Source organism: Schistocerca serialis, chromosome 7, assembly GCF_023864345.2.
Source record: "Schistocerca serialis cubense isolate TAMUIC-IGC-003099 chromosome 7, iqSchSeri2.2, whole genome shotgun sequence".
In the NCBI taxonomy this organism is placed as follows: Eukaryota; Metazoa; Arthropoda; class Insecta; order Orthoptera; family Acrididae; genus Schistocerca; species Schistocerca serialis.
Genome location: NC_064644.1, coordinates 111789687 through 111812721, shown reverse-complemented (window position 1 = coordinate 111812721; position 23035 = coordinate 111789687). Strand labels below are relative to the sequence as shown.

Below are 23035 nucleotides of genomic sequence, written 5' to 3'. Positions count from 1 at the left end.
ATTCTTAAAAAAATATAAAATATGGCATAGTATCTCTAATATATTGATTTCTTTGTATGGCAACATGATTTAATTATTATCATAAACATCTAATAACTTTCTATCGAATCTTCTTCTGTCCAGTAACATCAATATTTTCAGCTCTATATTCTGTTATTTGATTTAGGATGTAAGCATGTCGAAGAAACTAGGTAGTTATTTTGTTCAATCAGTCATTGGGAGATCTATTTCACAGTGGGAGATCAATGGTGATCAACAATCTCTACCTTATTAGTTCCTGCTCTTGCGTAAACAATTGTTATTCCTCAAAAAATGTATGTTCAAATGTGTGTGTATGGCTGAGGGACCAAACTACTGAGGTCATCAGTCCCTAGACTTACACACTACTTAAACAAACTTACGCTAATAACAACACACACATCCATGTACGAGGGAGGACTCGAACCTCCGGCGGGACCAGCCGCACAGTCCGTGACATCGCGCCTCAAACTGCACGGCCACTCCGCGCGGCTGTTATTCCTCAACAGGTCCTATATAACACATTAAATACTCACTGCAATAAAATTCGTTAAACACTGTGATTATCCTCAGGCGACGAAAAAATGACACTGGGTGTCCTTTTAAGGATTCCCAGGATTTTCCATCTGGATCTTCTACAGATAATTTCAATCTGGTTTTTGTGATGGGTATATGGAGTTATCCAAATATAAGGTTTGCTTCTAGGACGACATCTAGTGCCAACGACTGAAGCCGTTCCAGTTCTGATTGAAAATGGTACTTTTATATGTCTTGTCGACGAACAAACCTCAGATTAAATAAGGATAGAGTCTGTAGCAATGAATAAAATTTTTTTTCACGGCTTGGACTCGATCCCGAGTCTTCAGCTGTTTAGGCAGGTGTGCCAGCCATTACAGCACCGTCGTATTGTGCCTACAACACCTGCACGGACTACGTACGTCCAGCCTCCCCGAGCACAAACTTCAGTTCAAACCTTCAGCCCATTTTCCCAGTTTTTCACTGTTTTCAAAAGTGGCGATGTGAGAAGGGGGAAAATGGGTTGAAGAGTTGAAGTGAAGCTAGTGTTAGGGAGGGTACCGGACGGAGGTATCTGTGGAGCACCGTGACGTAATGGATAGCACTTTTGCCTCCTAAACTGGAGACGTGGTTTCAAGTCATGGCCGTGGTACAAATCTTAATTCTTTGCTTCAGCTTCTATCCTTATCTAAGATAAAGTTGAAACTCAATATGTCTCCGGAAAAATGTTATTTCGTCAGATCAAATCTCAGATTAGTCAAGCGTGAGATTAACTTCATGGGAATGTACTGATGATGAAAGCAAAACGCAGAGATTAAATCCTCTGTCCAGTAGCGCGAGTGTAGCCGTTGGGCTGTTTTCTGAGAGCTGTGTGATAAGCAACTTTTCTGCAGTGTACAATCAACAAATTACAAACATTAAATCGAAAACATCTAGGTAAATGCAGATGAAATTACTCCTGATGACTTTGGGGAGGAACACCTTGTACGCCATATCATAACAATAACATGCACAAACTAGCATTCCAGACTAATGTCAATAACATTACAGAAGCAAATTACAATAATTCGGACCTAACATAAAATTTTTTACTCGAGGTACACACAGTGAAAAGCATAAAAGTTTTATGTGAACTGAGAATCGGAGGTCATGCGTCTCATGAGGGACAATCAGGTGAAACGCACTCGAAATTTTGGATCTCTCTGGAATTACATATCCTATCTTTCCATATCTTAGTTCACAAAGGTCTTACATAAGCACGTTCCTGCACTTATGGTGAGGTCAGACATCTTACTCCTTGTTTATTGAACTTTGTGGAAGGTTTAGAGGAGATTTGATACTCCCTCTTCCATCCGCTCTGCGGATGTCGGAACGTGTTGGACAAATCCTCCATAACTAGCTATTTTTGACCAGCTGGGAGCGTTGCGATAAAATCGCCTTCAGGGAAATATGTAGTTGACAACGTTTCTGGCTTTTTTTCCCTTAGTTGTCTGAAACTTAGTGCCGCTTCTATACTACGCAAGACTTAACTGAGGCCTACCTCATCAAGCTACAATAATGTTAAAACTTCCTACAGGCAGTGTCTGAAGGGTCTCATGACTCGCTTCTACCAACTACTTGTTCGGGCAGTGAATTTGTAGCATCCTGAGCGAGAAACTACTGTTTCTTCTTTTCAGAAGCACCTGCCATCTCATCTCTGTCAGTAAGAATGGAGGGTACCAGTTTTGTTAGAATCAATGCAGCTGATATCTCCTTGCCTTCTTATAAACCGGGAGAGGTGGCGTAGAGGTTACAACAATGGACTCGCATTCGGGAGGACGACGGTACAAACTCGCGTCCAGCAATGCTCATTTAGGTTTTCCGTGATTTCCCTAACTCGATTCATGCAAACACCGGCTTCCTTCCCCAATCCTTCCCTAATCTGATGGGACCGATGGCCTCGCTGTTTGATCCCCTCCCACAAATCAACCAATCTAGCTCTTATAAACTCCAACAATGTTTCAAGGAGCGTTTCTGATGCTGGTTTCAAGTTGTTTAGAATTTCAACAAAAGCAGTGCGCAATTACTCTGCACCTTGTTTAAGAGTAGCGGGATAGGAAAATTAGTATCAGCAGCTATAAACGTTTACAGTGATGGAACACATTTACATTGTTCACTGCAAGAAACAGTCCCTCAATGGATAAGGAAACAAGAAAAGGAGGAGAGAAAAGACCTTTCAAAGTGTAGCTTTCAGTGATTGAATACACACACGGAAACCCAGCAGGCAAGTGGGAATATTCTGTCTGTGCTAGTGTTTTAGGTCCACATTCAAGCCGACAGTTATGTTGCCCACGACGGTGGCGCGCTCACGCATTGGCACTAGAAGCCATCCGTTTCACAGCTATTGCCGACTCACTCTGGTGTGGACGTGTATCGTTCAGTGCAGCTGTCAAAGGCGATGGACCGGCATACCAACCAAGAACAAGCCGACATTGTGCTTACGTGCAGACAGGCATTGGGCGGGCAGCAGCACAACTGTTCCGAAAAAGCATCCCCTTCCAGAACCGTAAACTATTTGCAACAGCGTATCGTCATGTGTGGGCCCGTTTACGGGACTTGATAACCTTGAATGGCAGATGCACCCAATACCTATACAAACCTTGGAGGAACAGGTATTCAGCACTGTACAGTTTGACCCCTGTATCAGCAACAGGCAAGGGGCTGGCCGGCATGACTTAAGCCAGATAACCATGTGGAACATTCCCCACGACATCTGCCATTATCTGTTACCTACAGAATTACCATCGTGGCAACAGTTTACTAGTTGGTCCGTTGCATAGGCCACCACAGTGCTGGTATTCCTTAAATCCATACTTTTCAGAGACGAAGCTACCTTTACGAGAGATGGTATCATCAACTTTCACAACACCCATCTGTGGGCTATCGAGAAACCCTGCCGTAGGGTGGCAGCGAACCATCAGGACCGGTCTTGCATCAGTGTGTGAGCGAGGATTAGCTGCGACCCCCTCGTGGGGCCAAAAGCCCTTCCTCGACATTTCACAGGTGATACATACAGTATCTGCAGTTTCGGCATATGACTTTATCTCCCATGCTGAAAGAAGTGCCTTTGGTGGTACGAAGGATAATGTACAGTGATGGCCAGTTATCACATGCTTATGTGCCATAGCACACTGTACGCATTGCAGTAAAATTATGACATTTCTCTTGGCATGCGTACCGGTATGCAAATAAAACAGACGAAAACATGTTTTGTAGCACTCCTTCTGCGATAATTAGAAACCTATGGTGAAATGACAAGTCAGTTGCACTACGAACAACTTAGAAAAGCGAAGTAACTGTCTGTTTTCTGCTACGCAGGCTCTAATGTGACACCACGCCTGCCAACATTACGAAAATTACGTTCCTCACAGCACCAGGTCAGTATTTTTCTCTAAAATTGAGTGTAGCGTATTGTGCAAGGGTAGGGTATGTTGAATTATTGAGGAGCTGTTGTTGCAGAGAAAGTGTGAGTGAGTGCTGTAAATCAGGGACTGCTAGTTTGTGGACATGTGTTCGATTTTCAAACTTGTTCTTATCTTACTTGATTCCTCACAATGGAAACGGAAATGAGCGTTTGGCGCCATTGGCCGGGAGGCCCATTACGGGGCAGGTCCGGCCGCCTTGGTGCAGGTCTTATTACATTCGACGTCACATTGGGCGACTTGCGGGCCGGATGGGGATGAAATGATGATGAAGACCACACAACACCCAGTCTCTGAGCGGAGAAAATCCCCGACCCAGCCAGGAATCGAAGCCGGGCCCTTTAGGACGGCAGTCTGTCTCACTGACCATTCAGCTATCGGGGCGGACATTCCTCACAATGTTAAACTGTTAGTTATAAAATTTAGTTATATTTAAACAGTTTAATGCATATATGTAAAATGAATATATTCGATTTAACTGTGATTACTAATTTCGTAAGCAGTAGGCCAGATGGCGAAACAGGTAAGTGTACGAGGAAATTTAGTATAAGAGTCTTTTCTGTAGAACATCTGAAGATGATCTACTAATGAGGTCCTTTTGCAGTAAATCTTTGGAGGAGGAGGAAGCGAGATTTAAAAAGTTTGGTAGATGTAAACCCAACAACAGAGGGACATGGGAAAGGCCTCGCCGATTTGTCTTCCAAAAATTTTTTATCATCTTCTTGTCTAGAACCAATCCATGAGATCGAATCCTCAAGCACTCATGAAAATCTAGAAGAAGATTCAACCACAACTATCAAAGAAACTGAAGAAGTTATTAAAAGCTTGAAAAGCTACTGGAGAATACTCCATTATAGCAGAAATTTTGGAATGGTCTCTAACTAAATTTTTTAAAAAAAGGGCTAAAATCAATATTTGAGAAAACTTGGAAAACAGGAAAACTTCCATTATGGTGGATGGTGGCCTTGGTACATCTACTTCACAAGAATGGCGACAAACAAGTTGCTAACTACAACAGAAGACTTTCTTTGCAACAAGCTCAATATATCATCCTTTCCAAGATTAGACTGAACAGGGTAGAAACAGCACTGCATAGTAATTTAGGTGAATAACAAGATGGGTTTTGGAGGAACACATCATGTTCTGAACACATATTCAATTTGAAGTCAATCATTTGCCAGATTACTGAATCCAGAATATCTTTATTTTTCTTTGAAATTACGTCTAGCAACTTGTGCAAGCGTACAGTATGAAGGATTTGTAAAGCACCATTGACATTACGCCACTGTGGGAGAGTGGTCTAAAGCATAGAGTGGCAAGTCGCTAGTCTGTGTTTGATTCTCAGTGATGCCAACCTTTTTTTAAATTTTATTTTATTTCTTGTAATATGGACTATTAATTATAGAATTTAAATATATTCAAACAGTTCAATTTGTATACATAATATATGTACCTTAGTTACAATTTTTACCGCTGTACATCAAAAGGCTATCGCCCAATACATTGCACCACTTTGGTGTAATTTTCGACGAACCGCAACTGATAATGTGGTTACTACATGATGGTGCTCCAGCTCACTTCTGCATTTCTGTGTAGAGGCATCTTTACAACACCTACCCCATCCGAGGGATCGTACAAGGTGGTCCAGCCTGGTCACTGGATCTCAACCCTTCAGATTGTCTCCTGTATACCACCTGAAAGAAGTATATCCGCAGCCCATACCGGACCTGCAGAATCTGGAGCAATAGATTCATGCTGCCCACGATGACACTCGGTTCCAGTATGGTGCATTTGAACACGTGCGTCAGCCTCTGCTGGGGCGTGTTTGCATATGCTTCGAGGCCCATGAGAGCCACTTCTGACTGACACCTAATCTAACGGAGTATCATCATTGCATATCTTGCCCTTCATTGTACTGCGCAGGCATGTTGAGTTAATAAATAACCTGTACCTGAGACAGCATGCATTTATGACCATGTGCCGTATGACCTATTTTGCTTCTAACCATCAAAGAAAAAGTTTCCTGAAGTTTGACTCTTTTTAGCAAAATTCGGCAGACAGCGGTGTGACAAATGTCTCATTGATAATCTTTTCATATTTTTGGGCCAGTCATGTAATAATTTTTGAATGGAGTTAATGAACTAGTAACTTCAATAGGACATTTGGTGCTCATTCTGCGACTCGATTGTTTTATTGCTGGAAAACATGTTTGCTACCTGTCTGCCACTCATTCCGACGATTTTATAGTTATCTACACTTGGGGACGCCAAGTTCAATAGATTTTGACGATGGCCTCACTTAACGAAGCCTAATTACAAGCAAACCCAACATTGCTGTACTTGATAATGGCAGTTGTACAGTCAAATGGCGGAAATATCATTCAGACACATATCTCATTGGCTGCTGAACTCCCTTAATCCAGAATTTCATTCTCAACTCAGATAACATTATACTAAGTGTCGGGATAAATGTTTGCCTCATAGATGAGCAAAAAGATGCAGCAAAGCTGTCCAACAATAAAAACTGGGTTACGCTGGTCTCTGGGAAACATTGGAAAAGGACGAGTTCTTCCTAGTGGACAATATTGACTTCCGCTTTCCTATGGATGCTGACCTCTTTTGGCTCTTCATTCAGACGTTCTCGGTGGTCGGTATTACCGTTGTTCCTGTTGGTTGTGTTCTCTAATGTCTATCTGAAACACACAACACACAAACACACGTAAAATAAAGACAGTTGTTAGTTAATATTCTGGAAGAAACCAGTTCCGCTTGCATGGTGATGTTTTACAGCTTTGCGTGCTGTAACCAAGCTGGAACTGTGACACTCTTGTGGTAGAGATATCTGCCTGATCACCTGTACAAATCCCGGAAGGAATTTCTAGAGTTCGACGACCACAAAATCACGCAGTAGGTGCAAGCAAGTTGTGAGTTTGATTTAGTTACCACTGTAGATGGCCAATGGGAGTATCGGACGAGATATCCAAAATGATATCTCCACCATACGAGACTATTACAGGGCCCGGATAAAATGTAACGTCGGGTGTAGCAGCACAGAGAGGTGGCGTAGCCAGCTCATTGCTTTGGCCCCCACCTCTTCCTCATGTTGTTGCCAGCTGATGACCCTACCGAAGGTGACACTTGGGTGCTGAGCCGTACGTCTCCACTACACCATGTCACCCAGAATTTCTATCTGCAGCATGTTGTCTGGACTTGGTGGCTAGGCATGATGAGTACTTGGCTCTAGCGAAGTACTATCTTTCTCTACACTAGCTCTGTACGTCAGAGGAGTTAACAGTGAGCGTGACCGATCTCTAAAGTTCATTGGCTTCATATGTGTGTACAGGAAGGTCGCACACCCTTGGCAGTATCTTGTTACTGTTCAGTTAACTTTCTATAACTTGATGAAATTTCATGCAGGATTATGGTTGGTAGCACGAAGCTTCAGTTCAGAGTTAAAGTTTATGAACGTATTCAGAAGCTACAATTCAAATACTGTTCTTCCTTTCAGCTTTGAAATCCACGAGTACATCTGTCGAATATTTTTCTAAGTTCCCGAACTCCTGTAGAAATTTTAGAAGACTTGTGACCCGAAATACTTTAACACTTCAGTCGCGACTGATACACCGTTCATCAGCACACATCCGAACTCCTCGACATCTCAAAGCGAATTGCCAAAGACCACACTACTCGTATATTGACTCAATCAATCGTCGCAAACCCGCAAGATTACGCATACTGTACATGTTATTATAAAATATACTTGTGTGAGTACTCTGTATGACTCGAGCTTGCGCTCTGATTCCTTACTGATGTTAGAGAATACCTGTTATCAAAAAATCCGGCGTAAATCAATTTGCTTGTTGCACTTGGACCTTAAAAAGAATAAAAATTACATAACCTTACAACTACCATAAGTGTACAATGAAGACTTTCACTACCGGATATTTCAACTGACGAGAATTTTTCCGGGTTGTATGGCCGTGGTCCATGGAACTCTTCTATCCCTGACGTTTCGTCCAAAGCTGCGTAGGACATCTTCGGAGGTGCTCCTGGTTGTGCTGTCTTACCGACTGACGAGTCGGGCGTAGAAGAAAGGCCTAAATACCAGACCAGGCCCACTTTCCACGGTATTTAGGGCGTACTTCGACGTCCGACTTGTCAGTCGGCAAAACTCAGCACAACCAGGAGCACCTCCGAAGATGTCCAACGCAGCTTTGGACGAAACGTCAGGGATAGAAGAGTTCCATGGACCACGGCCATACAACCCGGAGGAATTCTCGGTACAATAAGCGTAATACATGAAACAGGGCTAGAATTCCACCAGCCTTGCTGTGGCACACTAGGTTTTTGCTGCAGGTCCTTGTTATTTGCTTTATATATTGTTTAGTGAGTCAGTCAATATTTGCATTATTTACTGTTATCTGTATAAACACAATAACGTCTACAGATAGCTATTGTATTGTATTAAGTAAAAAAGCACTTAAAATTATTTTCTTCAATTTATTTTGCACTGACTTCCTTTTTAAAACCTAGAAATTAACATTCCGGCTCAGAACTCAAATTATATTACTTTTAATAGAAATGATACCTTTGGTACTGCAGTTCAAGCCCTTCTTTTGTCCTACCTTCTATGTAAGGATCTCTCGTCTAAGTTCTGTTTGTCCACCCCTAGGAGTGGTGCCGCCACTCTTCAGTCACCATATGCGCACACTTCTCGCCGATCATGATGGAGGCGACGTTGGTGTTGCAGCGAACAATGACTGGCATGACGGACGCGTCAGCTACACGCAGATTGCGCACGCCGTGGACTCGCAGCCACGGGTCAACGACCGCGTCTGCATCCGCGGAGGGCCCCATCTTGGCGGTGCCCACAGGGTGGTACCCTGAGCTGGTGAGGTGTGCCACAGCGCATCGCCAGTAGTCGTGTTTCAGCAGCGATGAGCGGTTGCAGTTCTTCAGAGGGAACTGCTTTACAGAGTAACCAGCTTTCTGCATCGCCTCTGTCGAGCCAAACCTCTGGGCAAACTCCACCCCAGCAAGTAGATTCTCGAAGTCATCAGGGTCTTCAAGGTAGCCAGGGTAGATGAGTGGCAGGTCCGTCGGGTCGGTACTCTTCAGCCTGATGCGACCACGGCTCCTAGGCGCTAATAATACCAACGAAACTAATATCACGTCCTCGTTTTCAACAAGTTTCTTCAGGGCGTTCGTGGTTTCTTCATCCAAAGTGAGAGCTTTGGCAGTAAAGATGTTAGTGGTGCGTTGGGCAAGCGAAAACATGAGCTGTATATCTGGGTAGTTAGTTGTATCGATACTAGGAAGGACAGGTGGCGCTTTATCTGTCACTGTGAACCCTGTGTAAGAAATGAGTCCTGGTGTTGAAAGAGAACCTGTCCTGTTCATCAAATATTTAAAGAAATTCTCTTCAGCTGTTGTTCCCACCAAATGTTTCCTTGTGTAACATAGTCCAAAATAAACCAGATGGTCCTGAAGATTGTAACCTACTTTGAGATCCTTCAGCACTGGTACACCAACCTTATCCAAGTGGGCTTTTGGCCCAATTCCAGAATGCATCAGTATGTGAGGTGTGTTGATAACTCCTGCTGACAGTATTATTTCCTTTCTTGCTCTAACTTCCTTGATAGTCCCGTCTTTGAGAAACTGTAAGCCGTATGCTGCCTGGTCCTTTTCCCGAATCAGAACCTTGGTTACGTATGCAAACTTCAGGACATGCAGGTTCGACCTCTCTGTCACTGGCAATAAATATCCACGAGCTGTGCTCCACCTCATACCATTACTGATGGAAGAGTGTGTATTCCCAAACCCCACATGGGACTCGGCACTGTAGTCCTCAATAATTCTGTAGTCTAGTTCTTTGGCAGCGGCGTCTAGTGTCTCAAAGGCAGGATCTAGGCGCTCTGGTTTCGTGACGTGAATAGGACCACTGCACCCATGTACACTTGCCATGTGCGGTCTTTTCTTCAGTTCCTCCTCTTCAAAGGCCTCTAGCTTCTTGAAGAAGGGCAGTACCTCCTGGTACGACCAGCCATCGTTACCGAGTGCTGCCCAGCCATCGTAGTCCTGTGGGCTGCCTCTGATATATGTCATGCCGTTAATTGAACTGCTACCACCGAGGCCTTTGCCTCGTGGCCAAGCACACCTTCCATCCACCTGTGACAGACAAGCGCGACCTTCCGGTTCAGTCTGGTACGCCCAATCCATCTGGAACAAAAATTATCCATTTGTTTATGCCCCTCCTGATATTCAGTGAAATCTTATATAATTGGTTGGGTTTGTTGTTGTGGTCTTCAGGCTGAAGACAGTTTGATGTAGGTCTCACGCTAGCCTCTCTGTGTAAATCTCCTTACCCCTGGATAACTACTGCAGCCTACATCCATTTAAACCTCCCTACTGTGGTCAAGACTTGAACGCCCACTTCCCTTTTTTCCACTAATACTTAAATTACAAAATTAAATATTCTGAGATGCAATGAGCAGCTGTCTTACGAATCTATTATACGCTTTGGCCAAATTTTGAAGCAATTCACTTTTCTCCTCAAGAGGTGTCAGTACGTTTTCTACACCTATATCTACATCCATATTCCCCAAGCCAACGTATGGTGCGTGGCGGAGGGTACTCTGTACGACTACTAGCCGTATCCTTTCTTTTCCACTTGTAGACAGAGCGAGGAGAAAAACAACTATCTATCTGCCTCCGTATAAGCCCTAATCTCTCTAATTTGTCCTTCATGGTCACTACGCAAAATGTACGTTTTCGGCAGCAAAGTCGCTCTGCAGTCAGCCTCAAATGACGGTTCCTTAAATTTTCGCAGTAGTGCTCCTCCCTCTAATGATGACAATTTGAGTTCCTGAAGCAACTCTGTAATACTTGCGCGTCGTTCTGACGTACGGTAACGAATCTAGCAGCCTGCCTCTGAATTGCTTCGATATCTTTCTTTAATCTGACCTGGTGCACATCTCAAACACTCGAACAGTGCCCAACAATGGGTTGCACTAGTGTCCTATATACGGTCTCCTTTACAGATGAACCACTCTTTCGTAAAATCCTCCCAATAAACCGAAGTAAAGCATTCGTACTTCCGCACTATGATACTTACACGCTCATTTCATTTTATGTTGCTTACAACTTTGCACCTAGATATTTAATCGATTTGACTATTTCAAGCACCACACAACAATGCTTTCTCGAAAATTATGGGTTCGTTTTTCCTACTCATATGCATTTAATTTTCATTTTTTTTACATTTGGAACTAGCTGCGGTTCATCAAACCAACTAGAAATTTTCTCTAAGTTACCTTGTATGCTCCTACAATCACTCAACGACGACATCTTCCGATACACCACAGCAACAACAGCAAACGGTTGCACACTGCAGCTTACACTGTTCGCCAAATCACTTATGTATACAGCAAACAACAGTGGCCCTAGCACACTTGTTACTCTCATTTGTGACATGTTCCTATCTACCAAATTCGCAACATTCATCTGTAGCACTAGTGAGATGTTCTTAGCTATCAAATTCCCAACACTCATCTGTAGCAACATACACTACTGGCCATTAAAATTGCTACACCACGAAGATGACGTGCTACAGACGCGAAATTTAACCGACAGGAAGAAGATGGTGTGATTGCAAATGATCAGCTTTTTAGAGCATTCAAACGTGTTTGACGCCGGTTTCGACACCTACAACGTGCTGACATGTGGAAAGTTACAACCGATTTCTCCTACACAACCAGCAGTTGACCGGCGCTGCCTGGTGTAAGGAGGAGAAATGTGTACCATCACGTATCCGGCTTTGATAAAGCTCGGATTGTAGCCTATTGCGATTACGGGTTATCGTATCGCGACATTGCTGCTCGCGTTGGTCGAGATCCAATGACTGTTAGCGGAATATGGAATCGGTGGGTTCAGGAGAGTAATACGGAACGCCGTCCTGGATCCCAACGGCCTCGTATCACTAGCAGTCGAGATGACAGGCATCTTATCCGCATGGCTGTAACGGATCGTGCAGCCACGTCTCGATCCCTGAGTCAACAGATGGGGACGTTTGCAAGACAGCAACCATCTGCACGAACAGTTCGACGACGTTTGCAGCAGCATGGACTATCAGCTCGGAGACCATGGCTGCGGTTACCCTTGACGCTGCATCACAGACAGGAGTGCCTGCGATGGTGTACTCAACGACGAACGTAGGTGCACAATGGCAAAACGTCATTTTTTCGGATGAATCCAGGTTCTGTTTACAGCATCATGATGGTCGCATCCGAGTTTGGCGACATCGCGCTGAACGCACATTGGAAGCGTGTATTCGTCATCGCCATACTGGCGTATCACCCAGCGTGATGGAATGGGGTACCATCGGTTACACGTCTCGGTCACATCTTGTTCGCATTGACGGCACTTTGAAGAGTGGACGTTACATTTCAGATGTGTTACGACCCGCGGCTCTATCCTTCATTCTATCCCTGCGAACCCCTACATTTCAGCAGGATAATGCACGACTGCATTTTGCAGGTCATGTACGGCCCTTTCTGAACACAGAAAATGTTCGACTGCGGCTCTGGCCAGCACATTCTCCAGATCTCTCACCAATTGAAAACGTTTGGCCAATGGTGGCCGAGCAATGGCTCGTCACAATACGCCAGTCACTACTCTTGATGAACTGTGGTATCATGTTGAAGCTGTATGGACAACTGTACCTGTACACGCCATCCAAGCTCTGTTTGACTCAATGCCCAGGCGTATCAAGGCCGTTATTACGGGCAGAGGTGGTTGTTCTGGTTGTTCTGGGTACTGATTTCTCAGGATCTATGCACCCAAATTGCGTGAAAATGTAATCACATGCCAGTTCTAGTATAATATATTTGTCCAATGAATACCCGTGTATCATCTGCGCTTCTTGTTGGTGTAGCAATTTTAATGGCGAGTAGTATGTTTAAAGAGCTTATATTCCGATTTGTCCGTAACTCTCATTGTCCAAATATTATTTCACATTACACTTCACAACATAAAATACGTTCAAGAAAGATTTACTGACAGGCAAATTCACATTGTGTGATAACAAATTTCTCTTTTTCAAAAAGTCTTTTCTTGCTATTTGCAGTCTTTATTTTATATTCTCTTTTGCTTCGGTCATTTTCAATTAAATGTACTTCCAAGGTATGTGCTTCCAGAATAGTAATAGTCATCTATTACTTTTAGCATTTCATTTATTAATCCAGTTTAATCGGTATCGGCTGAGTCATTTCAGCTCTTGTAATTACTTTACTTTTGTTGGTGTCAGTTTAATAACCTTGTTTAAAGACCCAGTTATTGTTGTTTTCTTCAGTCCGAAGACTGGTCTGATGCAGATCTCCATTCTGCTCTATCCCGTGCAAGCCTCTTCATCTCCAAATAACAACTACAAATTACATCGTTCTGAATCTGCTTTCTGTATACTTCTCTTGGTCCCCATGTAGGACTTTTACCACCCCCCCCCCCTTCCAACACACACTTTCCTCCAACACTGAGTTGGTGATCCTTTAACGTCTCATAATGTGTCCTGCCAACCGATCCCTTCTTCTAGTCCGTTGTGCCACAAATTTCTTTTCTCCCCAGTTCTATTCAGTGCCTCCTCATTAGTTACGTGATCTATGCATCTAAACTTCAGCATTCTGCTGTAGCACCACATTTCAAAAGGTTCTCTTGTCTTATTGTCTAAACTGTTTATCGCTCATATTTCACTTCCATACACGTCTACATTCCATACAAATACTTTCATAGAAGACTTTCTAAGATTAAAATCTATATTCTAAGTTACCAAATTTCTCTTCTTCAGGAACGATTTTCTTTGCCATTCCTAGTATACATTTTATATCCTCTCTACTTCGGCCATTATCCGTTACTTTACTGCGCAAATAGCAAAATTCAACCATTACTTTAAGTTCTCTACAATATCTCAAATTTGTTGAATAATTTATAACTTTTGAACTGATGCAGGTACAGAGCACAACGAGTGCTAATTTTTAAAGTCTCTTCGAAATATAACGACTGATATACTTGCATAGCTTGCAGCATTAATATTTCTTTGGTAAAACATCAGGTTTTTTAAATTTGTTTCTAATAATTAATTAAAACTAATAATACAAGACAGATACACGAACAGAAAGGCAGTGGATGATAGTGGGTGTCGATAAACACATCTCAACATCATTAGTTTATGATATTTGTAGTTATTGTGGCGTCATTTTGTTTATTAATAATTTTTGCATAGTTTTGCCCATATTTGTTTATTCTTTACAAATACGTAAATTCTGATCAGTGTATCAAAAAGAGCACTCCAAATCGGTATGGGAAGTCGTGCCTTATAAAGAACTGTAATGTTATTTGGTACCACAAATGGACAAAAACTGCTTTCGCACTATGCAAAGATAATTGCAACACATTAAACATTAATTCTTGGCAAACTATTGCAGCTATAAATTTGTGGAACATAGGTTTTTTGGTAAGAATTTGAGTGCGCATATAATGGCGCAAACAGAATTAAAATTGTTCTTCGATGTAAAATGTTATGCAAAGAAGTGGCGATCAATGGAAAGCAGTTACGTGGCGTAGCTTGGAGAAATTCGGATGGAGGATATTTAAGCAGAGCTGACACAAAGCTCCAGAACACTTTGGTGATAGTTTTGCGGTTCCAGAACTGTTGAACTTTTTCACGTGTGCACGCAAACGGAAGACAGAATTTTCACGACGAATCCGGACTTAGGGTATTATCGGTGTGGAACACAGGAGGGACTTGTGTTTCTCACGGGTTGTGTCTTTCGGTGATTATTTCTGCAAGCGAACGGGACTTTGCCGCAAAACCGTAGCTGTTTCCATTCGAGTGCCGCCGCACCTAGCCGCAGAAGCGCTGCAGTGGGGCTCTGTTTATTTTTGAGCATTCTGAAGTGTGTTTTGGGATGGCAAAGGGACCTAGTTTCTGATATGATCAGGCTGCACTCTAATCATTTTCACCCCGTTTAGGTGGCTGATTCTGAAACAGTGCCACTGGACTTTAACTGTGTTTAAACCAGTGGGGTCTCTGGATATTTTGTGGCATCCGATACTTAGGAGCTCCGCTAGTGTCGAGTAAACATCACATCATCGGGACTAGGCCGTGTTTTAGCTCAATGATCGATTCTCTAAATATTAATCGATGTTCTTCAGCATTCAACAACTATGAAAATTTATAGCGTGTTCAGTATCGCTATTGAGGGCTCGAGTAATAATTAAAACGGCATGTAACTATTCGGAAGATACCACCAATGAACCGTATTTAGGTATGAGTAAAATCTTGTGAATTTTAATGAACTTGACACACGCATTCCTGATGTCCTTAGCAGTTAAGTCCCATAAGATTTCACACACATTTGAACATTTTGACATCAGCCTCCGAGTTAACATCTATACTTGTCGCCGGCCGCTGTGGCTGAGCGGTTCTAGGCTTTACAGTCCGGAACCGGTCGCAAGTTTCCAATTCTGTCTCGGGCATGGATGTGTGTGATATCCCTAGGTTAGTTAGGTTTAAGTAGTTCTAAGTCTAGGGGACTGATCACCTCAGATATTAAGCCCCATAGTGCTTAGAGCCACTTGAACCAATTTGTACTTGTCGGTCAGCAGCATCGAGAGTATTTTAATTATGCACTTAAGAGGTGTTCAACGCATATGCCTGACTATAGAAAGGGTAGGAGATCACACCCTAGTTAGAAGACAGCCAGGGAGTAGCCGTATTTGCAGCCCCATTCCATTCCCCGACAATCGCAATAGTGACAGGGCTATGCACCAAGACCACATCCCCAACTTATGCATCCCCTTTATTATGTTGCAGGGCTCAAGTACCACCTACATAAAAGCCCATTATTTCAGGAGAGAGCGGAATACGCTGGACACTTGACAACAATGAAGGGTTCAACCCACTGACTCACAACGTTATAGCTGTTGACCTCTCACGTCTCCAAGACCTACAGGAGCTTCAGACCTTTTTGGGTTAGGTGAATTATTACTCTAGGTTCCTCCCAAAAGTAGCACACATTATGTACGCATCCACTCAACCAGTTGCGGAAGAAGGGCGTTCAGTTCCGCTGGTTGGCTGCCCATGAGCATGCTTTCACCTAGCTGACGCACGTGTCATGTTCAGTGCCCTGCCTTACGCCTTTTCCGCCATCACATCCGTTTGTTTTGGTGGGTGATGCTTCCCGCTACGGCAATGGTCCAGTGCTTGTGGACCGTAACAAAAAACCCATCGCCTATACATTGAAGGCAATGACACCTGCTCAGAGAAACTACTCTCACATCTAGGCTTTGGCGATCATCTTTGTCATTAAGAAATTCCACCTGTACCTCTTTGGGACTAAATTTAGCATCATTACTGGCTACAAAGAGTGGCTGTCACTCTTTGTGCCACACTCTCGGCTACCAGAGCAGATGGCTCAAAGGCTCCAGTGTTAGGCTCTTTTCCTCAGTTCTTATCACTGAACTATTGAACACAAGCCCACTGCACAACATGCAAACGTGGATTGGCTCTCTCATCTACCCTCAGGACCAGACTGAACATCTGACCAACAGGAAATCTTTTCTCACTGATGTAGAATGACAACACACCTTGGATGGGTTTCCCATTACTGATACGTCACTGCAGACATGTGCTGATGACCCTATGTTATGGCATGTTACGTACATGTGCTACATGGGTGGCCCACTTATTTTTCAAAATCTGCTGGTCCAGAACTCTGGGCCAAGGCTCGCCTTTCTCATCATTTGTTGTTGTCTCCAGTGTTCTACAGCTGGATACTGAGAAGAATACGCCCCTATTGTCATCGCAACTACCTTATGCTGCCTTGTCTTGGAACTCCTCCTTTGTGGGCATTGAGGTATGTGTTGGATGAAAAAAAAATGCTTCAAATGGCTCTGAGCACCATGGGACTTAACTACTGTGGTCATCAGTCACCTAGAACTTAGAACTACTTAAACCTAACTAACCTAAGGACATCACACACATCCATGCCCGAGGCAGGATTCGGACCTGCGACCGTAGCAGTCGCGCGGTTCCGGACTGCGCGCCTAGAACCGCTAGACCACCGCGGCCGGCCTGTTGGATGAAAGCCGTTCGCAGGCGACATGACTACTGGCCAGCACTGAATAAAGATGTGGAGGCCGCGGTGCGCAGCTGTCCCGTGTGTGCCCAAAATCAGTCTATTGTGCCTCAGTCTTTCGCCCCTTGGCCAATCCCCTGCCGATACGTACACTACTGGCCATTACAATTGCTTCACCACGAAGATGAGGTACTACAGGCGCGAAATATAACCGACAGCAAGAAGATGCTGTGATATGCAAATGATTAGCTTTTCAGAGCATTCACACAAGGTTGGCGCCGGTGACGACACCTACAACGTGCTGACATGAGGAAATTTTCCGACCGATTTCTCATACACAAACGGCAGTTGACCGGCATGGCCTGGTTAAACGTTGTTGTGATGGTTCGTGTAAGGAGGAGAAATGCGTACCATCACGTTTCCGACTTTGATAAAGGTCGGATTGTAGCCTGTCGCGATTGCGGTTTATCGTATCGCGACATTGCTGCTCGCGTTGGTCGAGATCCAATGACTGTTAGCAGAATATGGAATCGGTGGGTTCAGGAGGGTAATACGGAACGCCGTGCTGGATCCCAACGGCCTCGTATCACTAGCAGTCGGGATGACAGGCATCTTATCAGCATGGCTGTAACGGATCCTGCAGCCACGTCTCGATCCCTGAGTTAACAGTTGGGGACGTTTGCAAGACAACAACCATCTGCACGAACAGTTCGACGACGTTTGCAGGCCACGCGGGATTAGCCGAGCGGCCTAGGCGCTGCAGTCATGGACTGTGTGGCTAGTCCCGACGGGCATGGGTGTGTGTGTTTGTCCTTAGGGTAATTTAGGTTAAGTAGTGTGTAAGCTTAGGGACTGATGACCTTAGCAGCTAAGTCTCATAAGATTTCACACACATCTGAATTTTTTCTTTTTTTTTACGTTTGTAGGAGCATGGACTATCACCTCGGAGACCATGGCTGCGGTTACCCTTGACGGTGCATCACAAACAGGAGCCCTTGCGATGGTGTACTCAGCGACGAACGTGGGTGCACGAATGGCAAAACGTCGTTTTTTCGGATGATTCCAGGTTCTGTTTACAGCATCATGATGGTCGCATCCGTGTTTGGCGACAATGTGGTGAACGCACATTGGAAGCGCATATTCGTCATCGCCATACTGGCGTATCACCTGGCGTGATGGTATGGTGTGCCATTGGTTACACGTCTCGGTCACCTCTTGTTCGCATTGACGGCACTTTGAAGAGTGGACGTTAGATTTCAGATGTGTTACGACCCGTGGCTCTACCCTTCATTCTATCCTTGCGAGACCCTACATTTCGGAAGGATAATGCACGACCGCATGGTGCAGGTCCTGTACGGGCCTTTCTGGATATAGAAAATGTTCGAGTGATGCCCTGGCCAATTCAGAACGTGCGGTCAATGCTGGCCGAGCAACTGGCTCGTCACAATACGCCAGTCACTACTCTTGATGAACAGTGGTATCGTGTTAAAGCTAAATGGGCAGCTGTACCTGTACACGATATCCGAGCTCTGTTTGACTCAATGCCCAGGAGTATCAAGGCCATTATTACGACCAGAAGTGGTTGTTCTGGGTACTGATTTCTCAGGATCTATGCAACCGAATTGCGTGAAAATGTAATCACATGTCAGTACTAGTATAATATATTTGTCCAATGAATACCCGTTTATCATCCGCATTTCTTCTTGGTGTAGCCATTTTAATGGCCAGTAGTGTAGACCTCATATGGACCTTGGTGGTCCGTTCTGTGCTCTATGTTTCTCACTGTCCTGGACGCTTATTCCAGCTACCATATGTGGTTAGCATGGCGTCTACCACTACAAACGCCATCTTCAATGTACTTATACAGATTCTCGCCATCGAAGGGCTTCCCCACATCCTCATGTCTGACAGTGGGCCTTAGTTCATGGCATTGGCCTTTGAACAGTTTTGCAATGCCAATAGCATTAAACACACTCTTCATCCATCGTCCAACAGTGAAGTGTAGCAGATGGTGTGGTTGTTTAAACAGCAAATGCTGACAGCAGTGAGCATATACACTACTGCAGCGGCACTCACAATGTTCCTGAGCACTTACAGGACTGAACGTGTCCATGACCACAGCCCAGCAGAGCTGCTCCATACGGGGCAGCTGCATACTCTCCTGCACTTCCTAGCACCACAGGCCTCAGAACCTCTGATCCAACATGCTGGATAATTCCCCCTCCCCCCAGATTCAGAGATCTGAGCGCTTTCATATGGCGCAAAACATTCGTAGATGCCAGTTATGGTGGTGGCCACACATGGGCAGCACCTTAGAACAGATGTTACTCCAAGGCATTTGGAGCATCAGCATACCAGCCATCTTCATCCCAACTACTGATTGCGCCACCATTGATGGGTCACTCGAAGTTCGGAGTACGACTGCGCACCCTTGAAAATCCCTCAACCAAACGAGTACAGTTTGCACTCCAGGCCACTGCCGGCAGTTCCTGTGGATGCAGGTAAGGAGATTGTTGAGACCTCACCACAGCATAGATCCACTCATCTCCCACACTGCCGTTCCCCATTGTATTACTCGACGTTCCACGGACCTTCTTCCAGCTGGTGGGCTCCACCACCGGGACACAAACCATTCTGGCTGTTCACTCTCCAAAACATCAAGAAGGTCACTTCAGGTCCAACGTGCCCATTTCGGGAGGGGTCGGGGGGAGGGTGATTTGGTATCACAACCCCAACAAGTTCACCGAGCGAGGTGGCGCAGTGTTTAGCACACTGGTTTCGCATGCGGGACGACGACGGTTCAATCCCGCGTCCGGCCATCCTGATTTAGGTTTCCCGTGATTTCCCTAAATCGCTCCAGGCAAATGCCGGGATGGTTCCTTTGAAAGGGCACGGCTGAATTCCTTCCCTGTCCTCCCCTTATCCGATGACACCGATGACCTCGTAGTTTGGTCTCTTCCCCCAATACAGCACAACAAGTTCAAAGCGCGCCAGAATGCATAGCACAGGTGCCCTCGCTGCTCTCTCGTACCCCATTGTACTATTGCTTAGTTCCTGATAGTGCTACATTTAGGCTCTTGGTTTGGTTTGCTCTTGGAACTTGTCGTTCTGTTGTGTTGTATTCGTTGTTCGTTCACCACTATTGTTGTCATTCTTTGATTTTCAGCGACTCACCGAGTTACAATGTACCACATTCACTATTAAGAGCCATATTGATAAAATTTTCTCAGTTGCAGCGCTTTGTGACTTGAATAGGAAATTTGTTCCTAGGTTCGTGGCCATATTGTATTTTGGAATAATTTTTGTAATTTGAGCGAAGGACTGCAGCACACAAAAAGTGAATACTATCATTGCAAGATGGAATAAGAAAATAAATTTGAATCACAGGCCTGGCTAAAGGCAAAAGTCTGAAAAGTATTCCAAGGTAGGACGCTCTCCCCTACTAGTATGAAGCGTAGAAAGTAGGAATTTACCACAGCTTCCTACATGCCGCTCCCATAGAGGGACTACAAAAACAAGATTGATCTGATTACTTCGCGCACAGAGCCATTCGATCCGTCGTTTTTCCCCTCCTCCTAGCGTGACTGGGATGAAAGAAATGCAGTGGGAAGTACTACGTGCCATCCACGTCACGGTGGTTTTGGAGATTACGGACGTAGACGCAGACGGGGATGTAGGATGTGGGGACGTACCTCGGTCTGCCACAATGTCAGAGAGAGACCGGGGACATCCGACGTTGGGGAAGGGTCGCCTCCCGCCTCCAGGAGCAGAACCCTCCAGACGGGGTTCTCGGAGAGCCTGGCAGCCACCGCCGCCCCCGCAGACCCGGCGCCGACCACCACGAAGTCGTATTCCGTCAACAGGGGCGACGCGTCCCGCGGGAAAGCACTGCGGTCGGCGAGTGCGCACTGCGCATGCGTCAGGGAGGCCAGCAGCTGCCAGAACAAGGCGCCGACACTGCCGCCCCCGCCCGCAGCGCACGCCTGAAGACCGGGAGCAGCCGCGGGTGGACACATCAGGGCAGAGATGCCTCTGGACACGCAGCACATATCGCTACTGTAACATTTACATTTCTTCAAAATTTCGACATCTACACTACTGGCCATTAAAACCGCTACACCAAGACGAAATAAAGATGATAAACGGGTATTCATTGGACAAACATATTATACTAAAACTGACATGTGATTACATTTTCACGCAATTTGGGTGCATACATCCTGAGAAATCAGTACCCAGAACTACCACCTCTGGCCATAATAACGGCCTTGATACGCCTGGGCATGGAGCCAAACAGAGCTTGGATGGCGTGTACAGGTACAGCACCGCATGGAGTTTCAACACGATATCATAGTTCATCAAGAGTAATGACTGGTGTATTGTGACGAGCCAGTTGCTCGGCCACCATTGATCACACGTTTTCAATTGGTGAGAGATCTGGAGAATGTGCTGGCAGGGTAGCAGTCGAACATTTCCTGTATCCAGAAAGGCCCGTTATCCTGCTGAAATGTCGGGTTTCGGAGGGATTGAATGAAGGGTAGAGCCACGGGTCGTAACACAGCTGAAATGTAACGTCCACTGTTCAAAGTGCCGTCAATGCGAACAGGTGGTGACCGAGACGTGTAACCAATGGCACCCTATACCATCACGCCGAGTGATACGCCAATATGGGGATGACGAATACACGCTTCCAATGTGCGTTCACCGCGATGTCGCCAAACACGGATGCGACCATCATGATGCTGTAAACAGAACGCGGATTCATGCGAAAAAATGACGTTTTGCCATTCGTGCACCCAGGTGCGTCGTTGAGTACACCATCGCTGGCGCTGTTGTCTGTGATGCAGCGTCAAGAGTAACCGCAGCCATGGTCTGCGGGCTGATAGTCCACGCTGCTGCAGACTTCGTCGAACTGTTCGTGCAGATGGTTGTTGTTTTGCAAACGTCTCCATCTGTTGACTCAGTGATCGAGACATGGCTGCACGATCCGTTACAGCCATCCGGATAAGATGCTTGTCATCTCGACTGCTAGTGACACGAGGCCGTTGCGATCCAGCACGGCGTTCCGTATTACAACCCACCGATTCCATATTCTGCTAACAGTCATTGGATCTCGACCAACGCGAGCAGCAATGTCGCAATACGATAAACCGCAATCGCGGTAGGCTACAATCTGACTTTTATCAAAGTCGGAACGTGATGGTACGCATTTCTCCTCCTTACACGAGGCATCACAACAACGTTTCACCTGGCAACGCCAGTCAACTGCTGTTTGTGTATGAGGAACCGGTTGGAAACTTTCCTCATGTCAGCACGTTGTAGGTGTCGCCACCGGCGCCAACCTTGTGTGAATGCTCTGAAAAGCTAATCATTTGCATATCACAGCATCTTCTTCCTGTCGGTTAAATTTCGCGTCTGTAGCACTTCATCTTCGTGGTGTAGCAATTTTAATGGCCAGTAGCGTACATCTGCCGCCTTGTGGTGCCTGCCAGTGTGTACCTTGGACCACTACCAGATTCCCGTCATGAAATTACACACTTGAATGTCACACCCGCTCAATGCAGTCCGTCGGTGTTAAGCGCTGTCATCGTGCCGCCTCATAGCTTTCGTGTCGCTTGTACACTGTTAACGGTGCAGCTGGTCAGCGTCAGGTGAACGTTCTGTTTCTCCACGTGATATCGCATATTCAAGTGTAGTTTCCGTCATTCGTGGTACAGTTTATTGGTTTGTGTTTGGGTAGTGAGAGAAATACAGAAGCAAGGGTTTACTTGTAGTGCTAACGCAGCCGGTGTATATAAAGGACGAAATGACGTACCGAAAACAATGTAAAACTGTCGTTTCAAACGCAGTGAAGATTTTTTACCGACCTGGCCTACAATGAAGAAGGTGGGAATAATATAAATGAAATGAC

At 45.1% G+C, this 23035-nt stretch overlaps 1 protein-coding gene across 1 annotated transcript; it reads right to left on the bottom strand.

Annotated features, from left to right (window-relative positions):
• Positions 1-8662: 8662 nt before the first annotated feature.
• On the bottom strand, positions 8663-21173 carry LOC126412916 (glucose dehydrogenase [FAD, quinone]-like). The gene is made up of 2 exons (XM_050082805.1): positions 20817-21173; positions 8663-10213 (listed from the first exon to the last, which is right to left on the bottom strand). The coding sequence occupies exons 1-2, from the start codon at positions 21171-21173 to the stop codon at positions 8663-8665; spliced, it is 1908 nt and encodes a 635-aa protein (XP_049938762.1).
• Between the last annotated feature and the right edge of the window lie 1862 nt (positions 21174-23035).

Coding starts and splice junctions, on each gene's coding strand:
- LOC126412916 (XM_050082805.1), bottom strand. CDS start 21,173: ATGTGCTGCGTGTCCAGAGGCATCTCTGCCCTGATGTGTCCACCCGCG. Junction 10,214..20,816: donor TGACATTGTGGCAGACCGAG/GTACGTCCCCAC, acceptor TTTTTGTTCCAG/ATGGATTGGGCGTACCAGAC.